Raw genomic sequence first — 22,351 nt, forward strand, 5'->3', positions numbered from 1 at the left:
AGTACAAGCAGCCACACACACACACATACACGTGCATGCACGTCGCTATATAAGTGCAATAATCTTGGACACGACGTTAAACCCAATTTCACCTCACCTCACCTCACCATTATATTCAAGTCCTGGTCACAGATCTCCCACTACAGACCTTCCAGTGCCGAGGGCAACCTTAAGTTCTGTCACACAGAAACATTTTTGAAGGGCAGCAAGAGGGTTTCACGTGGTTGTCAACAAATCAAATGTAATTTTGTTGTGCTTCAGGTCATCATATTGTTGATTGGATGTGATGTGGTATGCAATGTTAGAGAGTTGTACAAAAACACAACACGAGGAAACTTTGAAAACAATATTTATTGAATTAACAAGGAGTTTGAGGTCTGATGACAGGGAACATGACAGTGATGTGTACAAGATTATTAAAGGTACAGTGGTGACTGCTGCTGACATGCATGGTGAGGATGATGCACTGTATCCTGAGATCTGAATTACAATAGGCCTTATATTTTTATACCCCCGACCTTTTAGGAAAAAAATTGATTTTATTAATTTTCCATTTTTTAATGAATTTTTCAAACCCTAACCCTATCCATTATGTAATTTGAAACTACTGACACACAAGGCGGGTCGGGGGTATTAGTGAGCCACGCTCACTTTTGCCCTTGTTTAAGATGGTTTACAAGGCTGACCGCAAAAACAGGAAATTAGAAAATAATACAAAATGACCTTTAACCAAAATATTTTGTCAGATTCTGTTTGACAACAAGGTGAAATGAAAACACACAGGATTCTATCACCGGATGTTCATAAAAAATGGTAAAAAACATCAAAAAAAGCATTTATTCTAACGACATAGAAACCCAAACAATTTTCTTTTGGTATCTTGCCAAGTTATAACTTCTTTTTTTTCACATTTATAAGAAGTAGTACCGGTACTTATTGGGAAGTTGAAATAATTTTTAACTGTTGTTTTTTACCATGTACATCCACACTTCTCCCCGGCAAACCCTAAAGACCCGTGAAGATTCCGGGATAGAATAGATCTTCAGCAACCCATACTTGCCGTAAAAGGCGACTATGCTTGTCGTAAAAGGCGACTAACGGGATCGGGTGGTCAGGCTCGCTGACTTGGTTGATAGATGTCATCGTTCCCAATTGCGTGGATCGATGCTCATGATGTTAATCACTGGATTGTCTGGTCCAGACTGGATTTTTTTTACGGACCGCCGTCATATAGCTGGAATATTGCTGAGTGCGGCGTTAAACAAAAAAACAAAACAAATCGAACCCTAAAATGGTGTGGAGTGTGCATAACCATGTGTCCTTGTCTAAGAACAGTTTGATCATACCATCAAGTTTTGTTTGTTGTTTAACTCCGCACTCGACAATATTCCAGCTATATGAGGGCGGCCTGTAAATAATCGAGTCTGGACCAGACAATCCAGTGACTGACATCATGAGCATCTATCTACACATTATGGATACAATGACATGCATCAACCAAGTCAGCAAGCCTGACCACTCGATCCCGTTAGTCGCCTCTTACGACAAGCATGTGTTGCTGAAGACCTATTCTCTACCGGGTTCTTCACGGGTCTACCATCAAGTAGTTCCCAGTAATACTGTAATGGTTTCAAATAGGACACATGGGAATTCAAATTATTTCAAAACTGATAAAAAAATTAAAAAAAGATCATGGTGTCAAAAGTTCACAAAGTGAGTAGAAATATATATAAATATATGACGAAATGAAAAAAAAGGAAACGGATTGAAGTCGGGACTAGAATGTTGTGTACTAATTATACATTGTTTGTTTGTTTGTTGTTTAACGCCGCACTCGACAATATTCCAGCTATATGAGGGCGGCCAGTGATTGATATCATGAGCATTGACTCACGCAATTTGCATGGATCGATGCTCATGATGTTAATCACTATAAAGTCTGGTCCAGTCTTGATTATTTACAGACAGCCATCATATAGCTGGAATATTGCTGAGTGCGGAGTTAAACAACAAACATAACTTCGTTTTAAGCCCGATTTAAATGACACGATGCTTAAATTAGACGTCCAATCAGGATTTGTTAAAACTTGTCAAAATAGCGATATGTTAACACAAGTAACACAATATATGATATGTGAAAACAGCAAAATGTATATAAATCATTTGTAAGAAACATAGAATATATGATAAACACAATAATTTATAAACCAATCAATAAATTAATGGATTGACTAGGTACAGGATTTCATTAAATGCCCCCTCTGGGATGAGCTTCCTCATCAAATGACTGCATGACCCACTGTGCTTACCCTCCAGACTACACACCACATCAATCACAGATCTCAACCTTTTGATAGGTAAAAACTGTTTGATTCTCAGAGATGGAGCCAGAATTTTGAAAAATGGTTTGTGCACAGAATACACAGTTCACAAAGACTGGACCGTGGGCACAGTTAACATGCAAGGTGTCTGAAAAAGTCGGGAGTACTCCCTTGGATCCGTCCGTGATTCTATACATAGTTTGATTTTCATGTTTATTTTTCATTGCTAAGGGACGAGGGTGTTTTACACTATAGATATTTGGTAGTGCAGTGATCAATATTCTATCTATATCAAGACGGTCTGTTATTATTATCCTGGGGAGGTATTCACAAAAGAATTTAAGTCTGAAAAAAACCTTAAGTCTTGGAAAGTTTTTTTACCTTTCCTGACTTAAGATTTGACTTATGTCATATTTATAAAGCGACTAGGCTTAAGTTTTACCAATTCCTGACTTAAATCTTAAGATTGGGTAAGGGTTGGTTTGACTACACGGTGTTTGACTTTAGTCGGTGAACAAAATGGCTGCCGTACTCTTTTTGCGTCGTTTGTTTCGTCAAAGAATACAAAGTCTTGATGAATACAACGATGAGGAGTTAATATGGCGATACCGTTTAGATGGAAATGGCATTAAGTTTGTAGTTAATTTAATCTTAGGTTTTTTTATGAATACCGCCTATGCTTAACCAATGGTTGGGAGCATAAAAAATAAAATTATATTCTGCTGCTTCTTAAAACTCAATACAGTAATGTCTTATAAAAAAGGACCCTTTTTTACCACCCTTACAATGGCATTATACCCAACCATCAAACTTCAAGTTCTCCAACCAACCAACTAGGGCTGGGACAGGTAACTCGAGTACTAGGGTCGGGTGGGTACTGAGTAGGACCCGGGTACCCAATGGACAACCCGGACCCGTGGTTCGTCATGATATTTTGTTTATTGACAAAAATTAACTAGAACTCTATGGTTACCCTACAAGTAACTAATGTTCACATTTCTTTCTGACTATGCACCCATTCCTTCTGACTTTTTATATGGTTGAATAAAGATAAGTCAACTTCAGTGTATGCATGACCAGATTGTTTGATACATCTACATGTATCTAAATACGTTTTGCCAGGGGTATGGTAAAAAAATTCCCAATCAGACATTTTCACCTATCTCTTGAGACCTACAGTGGGTACCCGGGTAGGGTCGGGTAATAGGGGGATGGGTACCCGGGTAGTAAATTTGGACTCATCCCAACCCTACAAGAGACCCCAATAAACAACCAGTCCAATAACATCTGATAACCATGACTAAACCCGCTGTTGCCAGTCCTGAGTCGAGCCACAAGGAGGAGACTGAATAATGCCACATCATTTGCAGCTGCTCAGCTACATATCGGGAAAATGATATGATTGAAGAATGTCATAATGAACAGGTATGTGATATGTAGGAACGTGTAAAAATATACAGAAGTGTGCATAACAGATATGTACAATCAAGATATGCATGAATAGATATGTACAATCAAGATATGCATGAATAGATATGTACAATCAATGGAGACTAGGATCACCCAATATCGGTATTCACTGACATTAAATACTTCACCATACTTGAAATAGTGTTCACCAGGGCCAACTTGCACAAAACGATCTTAGCGCTAAGGCTATCGTAAGCCTATGTTTAAGTATGGCAGTTAAGATCATCTTAGCGCTAAGATCGCTTTGTGCAAGTGGGCCCTGGACTGTTGCCTCAGTGTTCAATATAACCTATTGACTGAAACTTCTGTTTGCATGAGGGACTCTTTACCCAGTAGTGTGGTAATTATGACTTCTGTTGCATGAACCACCAATGTTAATGGAGAAACAATTAAATATAAAGCAATAAAACGCTATTCTGACTCCTATGGTGCAGATTTGTAAATATTGACAAGTCAAACCATAAATTGAAAAATCAGCAGAAATGCTGCCAGGGCATAGAAGACCTCCCTTCTTGGGTCACTGTTTGAAATTTTACTTTGGCATTCATAAATTGTACATTATACTGTGTGTATGATCTCACAATCCCTTGTCTGGAAACATCTCTGAATCAAGGGACCGCCTCCATGGTCTAGTGGTAGAGCGTCTGCCCCGAGAGCGGAAGGTCGGGGGTTCGTTTCGCAGCTGCATCATACCAAAAGACGTAAAAAGATGGTACTTGTTTTTACCCTGTCTGGCGCTCGGCATTAAGGGGTTAAAACAAGGACTGGTCAGCTCGGAGTCAGTATACTGTGTCTGAGTGGGGTATTGATGTTGAACTGTGGCATGGTATCTCAGTGGGCTAGCACTATAAAATCGGCATTGGTCTGAACTACTACAAGCAGCCAAGTCCTGGCAATGTGTACCGATCCCAGACTGTTGTTGATGAAGGGCAGCTGTTGTCAGACCACCCTGGTCACGGTGTCCTGAACGGCAATTAGCTCCTCCACCGAGCCCTCTGATGTTGAACTCTTACTGATGTCTACACCTACAAAAACAACCACAACGTGACTATTAAACACACAAAAAACCCAAATCTGAATAACAAAGTGATAAAATGCACAAGGTGTAGAAATTATGTGTACATGTTTTGATTTGTTTGTTTGTTGTTTAATGCCCCACTCATCAATATTCAAACTTTATGACAGCGGTCTGTAAATAATTGAGTCTGGACCACACAATCCAGTGATTGACATCATGAGCTTCGATCCACACAATTGGGATATGATGACATGCATCAACCAAGTCAGCAAGCCTGACCACCAGATCCTCTTAGTCGCCTCTGACACCAAGCATGGGTTGCTGAAGACCTAGTCATCCCGGTTCTTCACAGGTCGGCACCAAATGGATCAGGCGGCGTGGCTCAGTAACTTTGGTGGTAGCGTGATATTGTGCCCTGATGATGTTGATTGTAGCTCATAACATCGATCACTAGATTGTCTGGTCAGGACTTGATTATTAACATGCCGCTATCATATAGCTTGATACTGATGAGAGCAGCAATAAAAAACACACAAACAAACAATCAAACTGATGCAGGAAAATAACCTGTACAATTATAAAAATTTGAGCGAGAGAGTTGGGTGTAACTCAATTTGAACAGTATGTTTGTTACCGTATTCGACGTAATAAGCGCCCACGGCGATATTTGCTAATGTTTTGGCTAGTGAACAATCCCAATTAGCACCCCTTCCGATTGATCAATGTACACAAGACTTATTTATGCACCCTTAATTATGGGCAATTAAATTCTGGAAAAATACATCGGTCGAATATAAACATTTCAGGCTGCCAGCATAAACCACGAAATTTATCTTTCAACTCTGTTTTTTTCACCAAAATAATATTTTAATAAGAGCCCCTTTTTCTAATTTTGAGAGCCCTGGGCACTTATTATGTCGAATACGGTATATCATGTGTGTCAGCCTGATGTCTGAGGAAAGCTTGATGAAGATAAGTGAAAATCACGAGATGGCTTGGTGCAGACAAACCAAGGATCAGGGCAAATCAGGGATTCAAACCAATGATCCTCAGATCCTTGCACTCCCAAGGGACACAGCTCTGCACAGTGGATTGTCAGGGCAACACCTTGGACAACTAGGGTCCCTGTGCCCACATACAGTATAGTCCCATTAATCCGACATCAATGGTTGCATTTGATTATGTCGGATTAACGAGTATGTCGAATAAAAGAAATTAAGTAGTATCAATGTTCGTGATCGAAAATTGGACAACTACATGATAGACAAGGATTCAAACATGTAATAAAAAAATAAAAAATAAATATTCATATTGTTATGTTACATTGTTGGCGGAATATGTTTTCTAATCATACAACCTCTAAAGTTTAACACAAAACAACTGTTACGGACTGTATGACTTATTCAAAATACCGTATTCGACGATATAAGCGCCCCGCTCTAATAGGCGCCCACGGCGATATTTGCTAATATATTGGCTACTGAACAATCCCAATTAGCACCCCTTCCAATTGATCAATGTACACAAGACTTATTTATTCGTGTATAATACGCACTCGTGTGTTATATGCACCCTTAATTATGGGCAATTAAATTCTGGAAAAATATATCTGTCGTACATAAACATTTCAGACTGTCAGCATACACCTCAAAATTTATCTTTCAACTCTGTTTTTATCCCCAAAATAATATTCTAATAAGAGCTCCCTATTACTAATTTTGAGAGCGCCCTGGGCGCTTATTACGTTGAATACGGTACTTTAAAAAGCATAGTCTGGAATGGAAGTCGCAAATTTGAAACTGGTACCCGAAGCTTAAGAAAGCTGCTTTCTAAGTGGCTAACGTCAACTTCCTGTTTGTCATTTCATTGGTTTCTATTGGAATATGTCCTCGTTGATAGCGCGAACTTGTATCTGATTTTAATAAGATTGAAGTAATCTAAACATGTGATTTATCCTGTTTTCTTTATTTAAAGCATTAATTGTTTATTGTTAAGCAAGTTTATCCCTGCAGCCGTTGTAATATGCAGCTACCAGCTGATTCGTCTCGCATCAAAACACGGGCTGTGCACTCGCGGGCCGATGACCACGGAGTACGCTGATCACTGTGTCGGATTTCGGTAATTCGTTGCAAATTAGGTGTGTCGGAGTCGGAGTGAGAGACTGTCGGATTAACGGGTCTAAATAGCACTCATTTAATCGGTTCCCATCATTAGTGTCTGATAAAGCCGATTGTCGGATTAACGAGTGTCGGATTAACGAGATTTGACTGTACTTTGGGTTGAAGAAATTTAGGAAGGGTGACATGAAATGTAAAATGACTAAATGTGATATGGAAAAATGGTGAAATTGTTCAACTTTGTCTAACTAGAATGGGCATAACGTTCTGAACAACTCAAACAGAGAAAGGACAAGCACCGAAGAAAACACACTAAATATTAGATTAACATGATTCAGAGTTTCTTATGGCCGTCGGCAGACCAATAAAAAAATTAATTTGAAAGATGGTTTGTTTAACTAGCCGGACTTTTGACCGATAGAAATGCTAAACAAGGCGTCACATGTGTCATAATTTCATAAATAAAAAGTACATAGTAACGATAAGCCCTACTTACAGTATCGATTTAATAGAACAATGCACAGCCTGCAAAACTTGTAACGAAAATTCTGATCAGTGCATGTCTTTGCATCATACTTTCTGTATCATAGGGAAACACTGTCAGGAACTTTTGTGACTTAGTCAAGAGCTTTTCTTATTGCAAAGTTCAATGGCTAGCTCGTATGTATTCATCCAATCACGAATGGTATTGCATTGATTTGTTATGGTTTGTCATTGGAAACTCTCAGACTTATTGACTTTTGCCATTAACTTATTACCTTTCTCGGGTCTAAGTCATTGACCTGTATACAGATCTCTGTGATTAATAGAAAAATATAAATATCAACACAGCTGTTCCCTACCTTTCCATCTTCTCTGGGGGAGGAAGAAGATGACACAGGTGAAGAGACAGATGTGCCAGGTGCTGTGGACGTAGCGGTAGTTCTCCACCGTCTCTGCGAAGGAGAACACCGCCGCACCTGACCCCGCAATGACCACGCCCGGCAGCAGGAAGAACACATACCTCTTCCATGTAGGATAGCACCTGCCGCGTGATCGGCACTTTAAGCTCTGAAATAGGAAAACTTAACTTTGTACTTCACTCTTGCAGACTCGTGTTTCTTTCAACCATAGGATCAACTGTTGTTTTTTCTACTCAGTTACTTTTTGTTGTTGTTGTTGTTGTTTAATGCTGCACTCAGCAATATTCCAGCTACATGACCGCAGTTTGTAAATAATCGAGTCTGGACCAGACAATCCAGTGATTGACATTATGAGCATCAATCCACGCAATTGGGATACGATGACATGTATCAACCAAGTCAACGAGCCTGACCACCTGTCGCCTTTTACAGCAAGCATTGGTTGCTGAAGACCTATTCTACAGTTACTGCTATAGTAGCTACCATTCTTGAATCACTGCTACCAGAATGACACAGACTTTGATGGTCAAGATTTGACCGATGGGTTTTGACTGATTATTGTTTTATCACATTATTAGTAATATTCCAACAATCTTACAGAAGTGGATATCAGAAATGGGCTTTTGATATTGTAACCGTTTTGATAATTATTATTTTTGGCATGACAAAAGCTTGAAGCTCTACGCTACCCCATGATCTTGCTTCTTGAGTAGATATGGTTTTATGCCACTTTCAGCAATATTCCAGCAATATCATGGCGGGGAACACAGGAAATGGGCTTCAATGAACACTTTAACCATTAGACTACCCCACCGCCCTCCTGGCTCTTGAGGACACTGTTCTTTATGATCATATATAAGATAGCTACGCGATAAATCATAAAGAACAATGAAGAACGAAGTGGGGTTTATTTCACGATAAAACATTGTACTATCATGACATCATTTCTGGAGGTTCGAACATGCGCTCACAAATAATGACGTCATAAATTGGACAATTTTAGTTTTGAGAGGGAAGTCTGAAGTGAGATGTTCCCCATAGATGTAGCTGGGCCATGCAGATAAAGACAGTGGCAGAACAATTGCATCCAAAATTGAGAGAGATATGACAAACGTTATTAGGAAAAAAGTTACAGTTGTCCGACGTGAGGATTGTGAGACCATGCAGGAAATACCAAACCTGTTTGTAAAATGGACTTGTCCGACATTTCCGAGGTCGGATTCTATTCAGTGAGTCATTATTATTTAAAAATGGGTAAATATTTTTACTTTTTACTAACATCCTTGAAAAGACTGTACATAATGTTAATATCTCATAAGAAATAAACGAATCGTGGTCGTTGTTTATCATACAATAAAACACTGCAGGGAAAACATCGGGGCTAGTGTTTATTGTACGATAAACAATGACCTCGACTTGATTATTTCTTAAATACATGAATTAATCCCTGAGTAGAAATGGCATGGAAATATAAACTATCATGACTCACCCATGACACAGCAAGAAGGACAACTCCACACAACAAAGGCACAACAATCAACCACAGACTTGTATGATCCTTGAGAACTCCTATTGGCAGAACCAGCAGTGCTGCCACCTGGAGGATGACTGTGATTGGTGCCTGTACCCTCGCCATGGCAACGATGGTAAACCACAGCGAGCAGACGGACGAGAGGAAGTCGCAGAAGCTGAGGATGTTGTAGTCCATCATACAGTACTTGTACATCGCGATACGGTCTCCATCACACGCGTGGTACATCTGACAGAGGGAAGAGGAAGTTGTGAAAACTTAAAAGGGGATAACCAAAATTAACGTAGCCCCATCCTCGCTTTCGAAATGTTAACTCACCACGGGGTTTGTATACGCATCATTCCTCCATTACCCCATCTCCCCGAGGCAAGAGAATTAACTGACTATTAAAGTCCAGTTTCCACCCTTGCCAAACTGGGCTGTTATTATGGAGTTACAATTTGGCTGGACTAACGATTCTATGCATAGTCCAATCAAATTGCGCACAGAAATCGAAATCGAAATCCGGTTCGTAAACTGTCGTGCAGATTTCGGTCGATTGCAGGATTTGCTAAACAAGAGCACCACCAACTCGCTGACAGCAGATATTTTCCATTTTTTTTCATGTTTTTAATCAAGGTGCTCACTTGATTTGATGCATTTCACAATGTAAGACCCGTTTTATCACAATATAGATCTTGATTATCGATCAGATCGTCCTGACTCTGCGCCACCATTTTGTGCGAAGCAAACGCAAGCAATACGAGAGGTGGAATCTGATTGGTCCATAGGCGAGGTGTAGAAGGGACATAACAGGTAATAGCCACTGGTGGCGCTATGATCGAGCCCAGTAATTCCAGCCTAGTTCGGCAAGTGTGGAAACTGGACTTTTAAAGTCAGTTAACTCTCTTGCCTCGGGAAGATGCCATTACCCCCGGATACATACAACTTCTTTGTAGTGTAGTTTTGATGTACAGTAAACTACGGTTATAACAAACTCAAAGGGACCACCAATTTCGTTTATATCCGTCGTTCGTCCGTATATTCGTCAGTCGAATACGTATTTCGACCGTCAGACATCTTATATCAAGTCATGTGACATCATGTTACTCGATAAATAACAAAAGTGTGCACTGTACATGTACAGAATATATCCACTTCAATCACTGTGTTACTATTATTAATTGCGGGTGTAGTTTGAGGACAAGGTGTCAATACTTAAGAGTAAATCAATTGTCTTCAAATGTTTATTGACGCTTTGAACAGCAGCGCTTGGCCGCGGATGTTTTGAATGGTGACACGTGAGGAGCTCAGCTCAGAGATTAACAGTTCGTTATACACTTACATATTATCGTAATGTTGACAGAGTACCCACGGGACCACAAGGTGAGTTTGCATTATCCGTTATTTCGTGTATTTCCGTTGAGCGTGTTCGTTATATCCATCAACTTTATATGATAAAAAATATAGCAAACATCCGGTACCAAAAGAGCAGTTCGTTATAAACGTGTTCGTTATAAACGTAGTTTACAGTATGAACATTCTGTCAATTAAATGAAATGATGTTTACAGTGTAAAAAATTCGCCAAAATGTCATTCTGACAACTGGAGTGGTGACATAGTAAAGCAACCAGAACAGATAAAATGTCCGTCAGGAATTTTCTAGGCTAACGATCAAAAGTAACAGAAGGGTAAGCATAAGTACTGTTTAATGTTAGTTCTCAGACAATAACAATAAACTGGTGGATTGTCAACTTAGTAACTTCAACCCCAGACCATCGGGCGTGTTACTTTTCAAAACTGTCTGTCCATCAGCAAAATAGACTTTCTCGGACTGTCGGGCAGGTGGGTTTATTAAACACTGATGTATCGCTCAAGGAAGTCCAAATTCAGGAAGGATATTTCCTTGTGGGCTACCACTCTTACTGTTAGGTCCTGTGGCTAATGTTTTTTGCAGACAAGTGAAAATGAACAGTGTAGTCCGAGTGGGCTTGGTGTACTCACTGTGGAGAAGAACATGTTGTACGTGAAGACCAGGGCCTCAGTGTAGAACCTGCGGTACAGCGCCAGGGCTATGGCAGGAAGGAAGAACAAGTTGCTGAGAGTGAGCAGGAGGATGTCCTCCAGCTGGGATGCTACTGTGAATGCCTCCGACCCATCACTGCACGCATAGCCCCGCCAACCTGGCAACAACACATGGTCTCTCAGCTGACTTGTCAACAAAACAAACAGTTACAATCGTACTAAAATCTCACTTGTTTTGGCTTAAAGTGAATAGGTCGTATTACATGCAAGAACTGATGGCATCCTGACAGAGGGACCACAATGTCCCTACCGGCATGACAGAAGGACCACTACCGGCCTGACTGAAGGACCACTACCGGCATGACAGACGGACCACTACCGGGCTGACAGAGGGACCACTACCGGCCTGACAGAGGGACCACTACCGGGCTGACAGGGGGACCACTACCAGCATGACAGAGGGACCACTACTGGCCTGACAGAAGGACCACTACCGGCCTGACAAGAGGGACCACTACCGGCCTGACAGAGGGACCACTACCGGCCTGACAGGGGGACCACTACCGGCCTGACAGGGGGACCACTACCGGCCTGACGGGGACCACTATGTACCTACCGGCCTGACAGAGGGACCACTACCGGCCTGACAGGGGGACCACTACCGGCCTGACAGGGGGACCACTACCGGCCTGACGGGGACCACTATGTACCTACCGGCCTGACAGAGGGACCACTACCGGCCTGACAGGGGGACCACTACCGGCCTGACAGGGGGACCACTACCGGCCTGACTGAGGGATCACTATGTACCTACCGGCCTGACTGAGGGACCACTATGTACCTACCGGCCTGACTGAGGGATCACTATGTACCTACCGTCCTGACAGAGGGATCACTATGTACCTACCGGCCTGACAGACGGACCACTATGTACCTACCGGCCTGACAGACGGACCACTATGTACCTACCGGCCTGACAGACGGACCACTATGTACCTACCGGCCTGACAGAGGGACCACTATGTACCTACCGTCCTGACAGAGGGATCACTATGTACCTACCGGCCTGACAGAGGGATCACTATGTACCTACCGGCCTGACTGAGGGATCACTATGTACCTACCGGCCTGACTGAGGGATCACTATGTACCTACCGGCCTGACAGAGGGATCACTATGTACCTACCGGCCTGACTGAGGGATCACTATGTACCTACCGGCCTGACAGAGGGATCACTATGTACCTACCGGCCTGACTGAGGGATCACTATGTACCTACCGGCCTGACTGAGGGATCACTATGTACCTACCGGCCTGACTGAGGGATCACTATGTACCTACCGGCCTGACAGACGGACCACTATGTACCTACCGGCCTGACAGACGGACCACTATGTACCTACCGGCCTGACAGACGGACCACTATGTACCTACCGGCCTGACAGAGGGACCACTATGTACCTACCGTCCTGACAGAGGGATCACTATGTACCTACCGGCCTGACAGAGGGATCACTATGTACCTACCGGCCTGACTGAGGGATCACTATGTACCTACCGGCCTGACTGAGGGATCACTATGTACCTACCGGCCTGACAGAGGGATCACTATGTACCTACCGGCCTGACTGAGGGATCACTATGTACCTACCGGCCTGACAGAGGGATCACTATGTACCTACCGGCCTGACTGAGGGATCACTATGTACCTACCGGCCTGACTGAGGGATCACTATGTACCTACCGGCCTGACTGAGGGATCACTATGTACCTACCGGCCTGACAGACGGACCACTATGTACCTACCGGCCTGACAGACGGACCACTATGTACCTACCGGCCTGACTGAGGGATCACTATGTACCTACCGGCCTGACTGAGGGATCACTATGTACCTACCGGCCTGACAGACGGACCACTATGTACCTACCGGCCTGACTGAGGGATCACTATGTACCTACCGGCCTGACAGACGGACCACTATGTACCTACCAGCCTGACAGACGGACCACTATGTACCTACCGGCCTGACTGAGGGATCACTATGTACCTACCGGCCTGACAGACGGACCACTATGTACCTACCAGCCTGACTGAGGGACTACTATGTACCTACCGGCCTGACAGACGGACCACTATGTACCTACCGGCCTGACAGACGGACCACTATGTACCTACCGGCCTGACTGAGGGATCACTATGTACCTACCGGCCTGACAGACGGACCACTATGTACCTACCAGCCTGACTGAGGGACTACTATGTACCTACCGGCCTGACAGACGGACCACTATGTACCTACCGGCCTGACAGACGGACCACTATGTACCTACCGGCCTGACTGAGGGATCACTATGTACCTACCGGCCTGACAGAGGGATCACTATGTACCTACCGGCCTGACTGAGGGATCACTATGTACCTACCGGCCTGACTGAGGGATCACTATGTACCTACCGGCCTGACTGAGGGATCACTATGTACCTACCGGCCTGACAGACGGACCACTATGTACCTACCGGCCTGACAGGGGACCACTATGTACCTACCGGCCTGACGGGGACCACTATGTACCTACCGGCCTGACAGACGGACCACTATGTACCTACCAGCCTGACTGAGGGACTACTATGTACCTACCGGCCTGACAGACGGACCACTATGTACCTACCGGCCTGACAGACGGACCACTATGTACCTACCGGCCTGACAGTTGCATGTGGAGTAGATGATGAGGGATGGGCCGACAATGTACTCTTTGCAGTTGCCGTGTCCACTGCAGGTGTTGCCCACACAGCGGTCAGTTGCCAGCTTCATCTTGACATTGTAGCTGTTGTTGGAGCAGGGAGTCCAGGTGATGCTGTTGGACAAAGGAGGAGAACAAGTGCATTGCTATTTTAAAATATTATCTAAAATGTTAGTGAAATGCAGGTATGGTTTTGACAAACCTAGAAACATAATCAGGTGAACGGAGATTTAAACCCACAATCATAGGTTTCTGGCATGCCAAAGAGACGCAGCTCTGCACAGCGAATCGCGGCGCCTTAGATGACTGGGCCACCCGTGCCTCCCCGTGTGGGTGGATGAGTTGGGTTTAATGGCATAATGGATATCAGTTACATAATGCTGTGACAGTGTAATGTGGTTGGTTGGTTGGTTTGTTGTTTAACGCCGCACTCAGCAATATTCCAGCTACATGACGACGGTGTGTAAATATTCTGGAACAGACCAATACAGTGATTGACATCATGAACATCGATCCACAATTGGGATAGATGACATGCATCAACCAAGTCATCGAGCCTGACCACCCGACCCCGTTAGTGGCCTTTTACGACAAGCATAGTCGCCTTTTATGGCAAGCATGGGTTGCTGAAGACCTATTCTACCCCGGAATCTTCACGGGTCCAGTGTAATGTGGAAGACAAGCCTGATGTGACAGGCAGTACAAAGTCGGATCCAGAGGGGGATCTAGGGGGTCCCCCTTCTTTTGAAAACAAATGTAGTATGTTGTAGACAATCCCTCACTGAGAGCATATTTCGTTATTAGACCCCTCCCTTTCAAAAAATGATGGATCCGCCCACAAACATACCTATTTCGACAAGGATCATAATTAGGGCAAATCTGGGATTTGAATCCATGACCATCAGATCCTGGCACAGCTAAGGCATGAAACTCTGCAAAGCAAACATCACCTTACACCACTGTGACACCCTCACTGTGACGCACCCACTGTGACACACCTGCCATGACACACCTACAGTGACACACCTGCGGACATACCCACTGTGACACACCTGCCGCGACATACCCACTGTGACATACCTGCTGACGTACCCACTGTGACACACCTGCCATGACATACCCACTGTGACACACCTGTCGTGACACACCCACTGTGACACTACTGCCGTGACATACCCACTGTGACAAACCTGCTGACATACCCAGTGTGACACACCTGCCATGACAAACCCACTGTGACACTACTGCCGTGACATACCCACTGTGACACACCTACCATGACACACCTGCCATGACACACCCACTGTGACATACCTGCTGACATACCCACTGTGATACACCTGCCATGACATACCCACTGTGACACACCCACTGTGACACTACTGCCGTGACATACCCACTGGGACACACCTGCTGACATACCCAGTGTGACGTACATGACATGACACAACCACTGTAACACTACTGCCATGACATACCCATGGTAACACACCTGTTGACATACCCATGGTGATACACCTGCCGTGACACAACCACTGTGAGACACCTGCCATGACACACCCACTGTCACACACCTGCCGTGACATACCCATAGTGACGCACCTGTTGACATACCCACTGTGACACACCTGCCATGACACACCCACTGTGACATACCTGCTGACATACCCACTGTGACACACCTGCCATGACATATCCAGTGTGACACTACTCCCGTGGCACACCCACTGTGACACTACTGCAATGACATACCCATGGTAACACACCTGTTGACACACCCATGGTGATACACCTGCCGTGACACAACCACTGTGACACACCTGCCATGACACACCCACTGTGACACACCTGCCGTGACATATCCATGGTGACGCACCTGTTGACATACCCACTGTGACACACCTGCCATGACATACCCATGGTAACACACCTGTTGACATACCCATGGTGATACACCTGCCGTGACACAACCACTGTGACACACCTGCCATGACACACCCACTGTGACACACCTGCCATGACAGACCCATGGTAACACACCTGTTGACATACCCATGGTGACACACCTGCCATGACATACCCACTGTGACACACCTGCTGACAAACCCAGTGTGACACACCTGCCATGACACACCCACTGTGACACTACTGCCGTGACATACCCATGGTAACACACCTGTTGACATACCCATGGTGATACACCTGCCGTGACACAACCACTGTGACACACCTGACATGACACACCCACTGTGACACACCTGCCATGACATACCCATGGTGACGCACCTGTTGACATACCCACTGTGACACACCTGCTGACATACCCACTTTGACACACCTGCCGTGACACACCCACTGTGACACACCTGCTGACATACCCACTGTGACACACCTGCTGACATACCCACTGTGACACACCTGCCATGACACACCCACTGTGACACACCTGTCGTGACATACCCACTGTGACACACCTGCCATGACACACCCACTGTGACACACCTGTCGTGACACACCTGCTGACATACCCACTGTGACACACCTGCCATAACACACCCACTGTGACACACCTGCTGACAAACCCACTGTGACACACCTGTTGACAAACCCACTGTGACACACCTGTTGACATACCCACTGTGACACACCTGCCATGACACACCTGCCATGACACACCCACTGTGACACACCTGCCGTGACATACCTATGATGACGCACCTGTTGACATACCCACTGTCACACACCTGCTGACGTACCCACCATGACACACCCACTGAAAGACACCCACCTGCTGTTGTCCATTGTGTAACAGTACACCGAGAGGGTGAGGGACCACAAGCCAGGCTCGGGGTAGGGCACAAGCACCTGCCCCTTGTGTTCAGGGGTGCTGGTGTTCACCTGGAGCATGTTAGTGGGCAGGGAGGAGACATTACATAGGTTGTCAGATGCAAGAGCTGGAATCTTGTCCCGAAGGATTTGCCCACAAACCTGGACATACTCAGCATCTGTGTCCTGTGGAGGAGAAATGGCAGTCTGAATGTTCCAACAAGAAGCACCATCAATACGATAGGTCATTTTAATAAATGACAAATTCAGGAGATTCAAGATCTAAATATTAAAGGAATAAAAAATAATAAAAAATATTTATCATACCCTATATACCAGTATCCATAAAGTTCAATTGATAAAACATTAAATTATTCATGAAACTGGTAATAATCATGTTGACAATGAACCTGAATCTGATCTACCTCATCACCATCTTCCATGGCAACCGTCCAGACAAGACTCCCATCTATACCTCACATCACACACAAGGATGGAGACAAGCTTATAAAAGTCTTAATACAGGGGAGAACACCAACTACCTCATCACCATCTTCCATGGCAACCGTCCAGACAAGACTCCCATCTACTTCTCCCATCTAACACAAGGATGGAGACAAGCTTATAAAAGTCTTACTACTGGGGAGAACACCAACTACCTCATCACCATCTTCCATGGCAACCGTCCAGACAAGACTCCCATCTACATCTCCCATCTAACACAACGATGGAGACAAGCTTATAAAAGTCTTACTACTGGGGAGAACACCAACTACCTCATCACCATCTTCCATGGCAACTGTCCAGACAAGACTCCCATCTATACCTCACATCACACACAAGGATGGAGACAAGCTTATAAAAGTCTTAATACAGGGGAGAACACCAACTACCTCATCACCATCTTCCATGGCAACCGTCCAGACAAGACTCCCATCTATACCTCACATCACACACAAGGATGGAGACAAGCTTATAAAAGTCTTAATACAGGGGAGAACACCAACTACCTCATCACCATCTTCCATGGCAACCGTCCAGACAAGACTCCCATCTATACCTCACATTACACACAAGGATGGAGACAAGCTTATAAAAGTCTTAATACAGGGGAGAACACCAACTACCTCATCACCATCTTCCATGGCAACCGTCCAGACAAGACTCCCATCTATACCTCACATCACACACAAGGATGGAGACAAGCTTATAAAAGTCTTAATACAGGGGAGAACACCAACTACCTCATCACCATCTTCCATGGCAACCGTCCAGACAAGACTCCCATCTATACCTCACATTACACACAAGGATGGAGACAAGCTTATAAAAGTCTTAATACAGGGGAGAACACCAACTACCTCATCACCATCTTCCATGGCAACCGTCCAGACAAGACTCCCATCTACATCTCCCATCTAACACAACGATGGAGACAAGCTTATAAAAGTCTTAATACAGGGGAGAACATCACCTACCTCATCACCATCTTCCATGGCAACCCTCCAGACAAGACTTACCGTCTACATCTCACATCTAACACAAGAATAAAGACAAGCTTATAAAAGTCTTAATACAGGGGAGAACACCAACTACCTCATCACCATCTTCCATGGCAACCATCCAGACAAGACTCCCATCTACATCTCACATCTAACACAAGGATGGAGACAAGCTTATAAAAGTCTTAATACAGGGGAGAACACCAACTACCTCATCACCATCTTCCATGGCAACCATCCAGACAAGACTTACCGTCTACATCTCACATCTAACACAAGAATAAAGACAAGCTCATAAAAGTCTTAATACAGGTGAGAACATCACCTACCTCATCACCCTCTTCCATGGCAACCGTCCAGACAAGAGTCCCACCAATATCCACAATGTCCTTGAGCTCAAATGGAATGACTGTTGATCTATTATCCATCAGGGTCAGTGATATGTCGGATGGCTTGCTGTCATTAACAAGATACACATAGTCGACTCGGAAGTCTCGATCGGAGTACTGGAACCGATCTAGTTTGGGGTACAGGTTACATGAGGAGGCTGACGGCAAGTCAGTTGTGTTGCCATCCATGACGTCCTCCTCCAGATCACAGTCTGTCACAACATCAATAATCAAGAAATTAATGGACTTTTACTCAAAGTGGAAGGTACCAAAAGTATTGTTCAACAAATGACACAAGATATCCAGGTGACAATTATGACAATTACACTACTCAAATGAAGTTGAAGAACACCCAATTTTATTCTACCAGCGATAGGTGAGGTGAGGTGTAATGGGGTTAAACGTCGAGTCCAAGATTATTGCACTTATATAGCGACGTGCATGCACGTGTATGTGTTTGTGTGGCTGCTTGTACTAGTCCAGACTGATACCAGTTTATAGTATAGTATAGCAGTTTAACAAGAATACCCCACTCAGACACAGTATACTGACTCCGAGCCGACCAGTCCTTGTTTTAGCCCCTTAATGCCGAGCGCAAGACAGGGTAACAACAAGTACCATCTTTAAACGTCTTTTGGTATGACGCGGTCTGGGATCGAACCCCGGACATTCCACTCTCCGGGCGGATGCTCTACCACTAGCCCACGGAGGCGGTCCTACCAGCGATAGAAACTAACCCGTTTAGTCTACTAGTCCTTATAATGATAACAGAAAAATCTTTAAAAAATGGCAAATTTTACTTGTCCTTATTATACCTTAACTATAGGGCAGCTTGGCAAGGACTATAGGACTAGTGCCAGTTTCTAACACTGCATACGACTATAGTTAAAACCAGGACAGATTAACAACAGTCATATGAAAAAAAAACAGGCATTCTTTAACTTCTTTGGAGCAGGATATTTTATGCTGAATTCATCACTAACCCATTCATATCCCCGAGCAGTGTAAAATATCAAGTACAAACCAGTGGTTGATAGCATGAGCACTAATGGGTACTATGACACACTGTCGCTATCACCTGATCCTCATTTATCAGTGGGCTTTAAGTTGAAAAATTCATGAATAATTCGATCAGCCAACTTGTCAATGTTTACTAAATTTATTCTTCTGTTAAACATTTGTAACCCTTTTTATATGAAATGAAAACTTGAAATGAAATGAAACATACCAATGCTTGAAATATTGAAAGTCACCTCAGCGACCTGGTCAGATGTAAATAGCTGCACATGATGCCACGCCCCTAGCCAGGGGGAGATAACTGTGTACATGCATGGCGGGGCAGTACAGAGGGAGCTGTTGGCAGAGATGTTGTTAGCTTCATAGATAGTGACATGTAGGCCGCAGTCTGTGTGGTTACACCCAGAGACTCCCAGACTGTACTGTAACACTGTCTCCCCTACATAGAACCTGTAACATACAAGACACCAGACTGTAACGACTCACCAACAATCTGTGTGGTTACATCTGGAGACCCCCAGATTAGGAGGTACCAACGTTTACTACAATATCTGAAAAACTATCGGACCTACTCCAGTCAAAGTTGGTATGAGATTATTAAACAGTCATACATAACTGGATATTACATTTAGAGACAATCGGTGCAATTGGAAAGGTTGCACAGGAATCACGCACGCACGAATACGGTGTTAGCGTTGGGCGTCTCAACGTGCATGATTCCCGTGCAACCTTTCGAGTTGAGTTGATTGGTTCAACTGTGTCATATGGCCCTGTGACGCAGGGGTAGCATTATGCAGATGGCTGTTTCAATGAATGCTCGTTCCACCCATGACGAACAGGTCTGGTTGTTGATGAAATACAGTGATAGCTAAATAGACAGATTTATTATTCATGCACCGATTGTCTTTAAATGTAATATCCAGGTTTTTATAACTGACTATGAAAGTCCACCCATGCTGAACTAGGCCAGAATTTATGGGTTAAATCATAGCGCCACCAGTGGCTATTACAATTATGTCCCTTCTATGTCCATCCTATTGACCAATCAGACTCCACCTCTCGTATCACTTGCATTTGTTTCAAACAAAATGGCGGCACCCAGTGAAGGCGATCCGATAGATAATCAAGCTTTATATTGTAATAAAACGGGCCTTACTTCGTGAAATCTATCAAATCACATGAGCATTAAAAACATGAAAAGATTTGGAAAATATAATCTGCACGTCAGTTTACAAACAGGATTCGATTTCATTGCGAGATTTTGATTGGACTATGCATAGACTCGTTAGTCCAGCTAAAATATAACTCCATAATACCAGCGTAGTTTAGCAAGGGTGGAAATTGAACTTTTATACTCAGTTAACTCCCTTGCCTTGGGAAGATGTATCTCCCCGACATAGAATCTGTAACATACATGAAGTGTTTCCTACATATATCTGCTTTGTATTATCGCAGGTATTTGCATCACATCATTGCAAGAAATTGTTACAAATACAAGCTATGCATAATCGCAAGTATTGTCGATTTCGTTACACATATTCACTATGTTGGTTGGTTGGTTTGTTGTTTAACGCCGCACTCAGCAATATTCCAGCTATATGACGGCGGTCTGTAAATAATCGTGTCGGGACCAGACAATCCAGTGATTAACATTATGAGATCGATCCACGCAATTGGGATAGATGACATGTATCAACCAAGTCAGCGAGCCTGACCACCCGATCCAGTTAGTCGCCTTTTACGACAAGCATAGTTGCCTTTTATGGCAAGTATGGGTTGCCGAAGACCTATTCTACCCCGGAATCTTCACGGGTCTATTTACTATGTAATGTTGCAATACTTTGCAACACATATTAACTATTAAGACCATTAACTATATAACACAAGTGGAGTATTTTAACCTGGCACAGGACGGATGACAGACTGACAGCAAATGTTACCTGAAAGTTCGGCCTGAGTCGGAAACAACCATGGTGTTGTCTGTTCCCATGGCAACAGTGTCTATGTCTGGATGGATGTCGGTGAACAGAGAGGAAGAGATTTTATACTCACAGCTTCTGGTGAGACCCTGGAATCACACAGATCATCATCATCATCATCATCATCATCATCATCATCCCGAGGCAAGCGTGTCCACTAGCCTATATCAAAGCCTAGTTTCTACCCTTGCCACATCAAAGCCAATTATCTTGGCTCGACCCTGGCGTCACCTCGTGAAGATCACAAGTTATGCCCCTTGTAATAAGAGTGCGATATCCAATCTCATACAGTTTCACAAAAGATGGTGACTACCATAGATGATGACCTAGTCGATAAGATAACAAAAACATTTGCGATTTCATCCTTGACACAAATAACAGAGCCACTCGTTGGGGGGTTTAAAAGATGAAAAAGACATATTCTAGCGGTAAATCACTTTCAGGCAATGGTGTACCAGTCTTGGATGTTGATTTTGTGAAATGTTCTCTGATTGTGCGATAGTCCAATCATGTTTAGCACAGGAAAGTG

The 22,351-nt window shown here is 43.9% G+C and overlaps 1 protein-coding gene across 2 annotated transcripts in view; it reads right to left on the reverse strand.

Annotated features, from left to right (window-relative positions):
- Positions 1-4,558: 4,558 nt before the first annotated feature.
- Positions 4,559-22,351, reverse strand: part of LOC124118729 (transmembrane protein 8B-like) — a 30,073-nt gene continuing 12,280 nt past the window's right edge. The window contains exons 4-12 of one of the 2 annotated variants that reach the window (XM_048399990.1): positions 21,784-21,911; positions 20,055-20,293; positions 18,767-19,038; positions 16,898-17,121; positions 14,066-14,223; positions 11,343-11,521; positions 9,318-9,587; positions 7,769-7,976; positions 4,559-4,816 (exon numbers count right to left, since the gene is read on the reverse strand). In XM_048399990.1, the coding sequence (XP_048255947.1) occupies positions 4,731-4,816; positions 7,769-7,976; positions 9,318-9,587; positions 11,343-11,521; positions 14,066-14,223; positions 16,898-17,121; positions 18,767-19,038; positions 20,055-20,293; positions 21,784-21,911 (1,764 nt within the window). In that variant the 3' untranslated portion in view covers positions 4,559-4,730. Of the gene's footprint in view, positions 4,820-7,768; positions 7,977-9,317; positions 9,588-11,342; positions 11,522-14,065; positions 14,224-16,897; positions 17,122-18,766; positions 19,039-20,054; positions 20,294-21,783; positions 21,912-22,351 lie in introns of both variants that reach the window. The other variant, XM_048399989.1, reaches the window with a different exon arrangement.

Source organism: Haliotis rufescens, unplaced genomic scaffold, assembly GCF_023055435.1.
Source record: "Haliotis rufescens isolate VD_foot unplaced genomic scaffold, xgHalRufe1.0.p SCAF_2, whole genome shotgun sequence".
Taxonomy (NCBI): domain Eukaryota; kingdom Metazoa; phylum Mollusca; class Gastropoda; order Lepetellida; family Haliotidae; genus Haliotis; species Haliotis rufescens.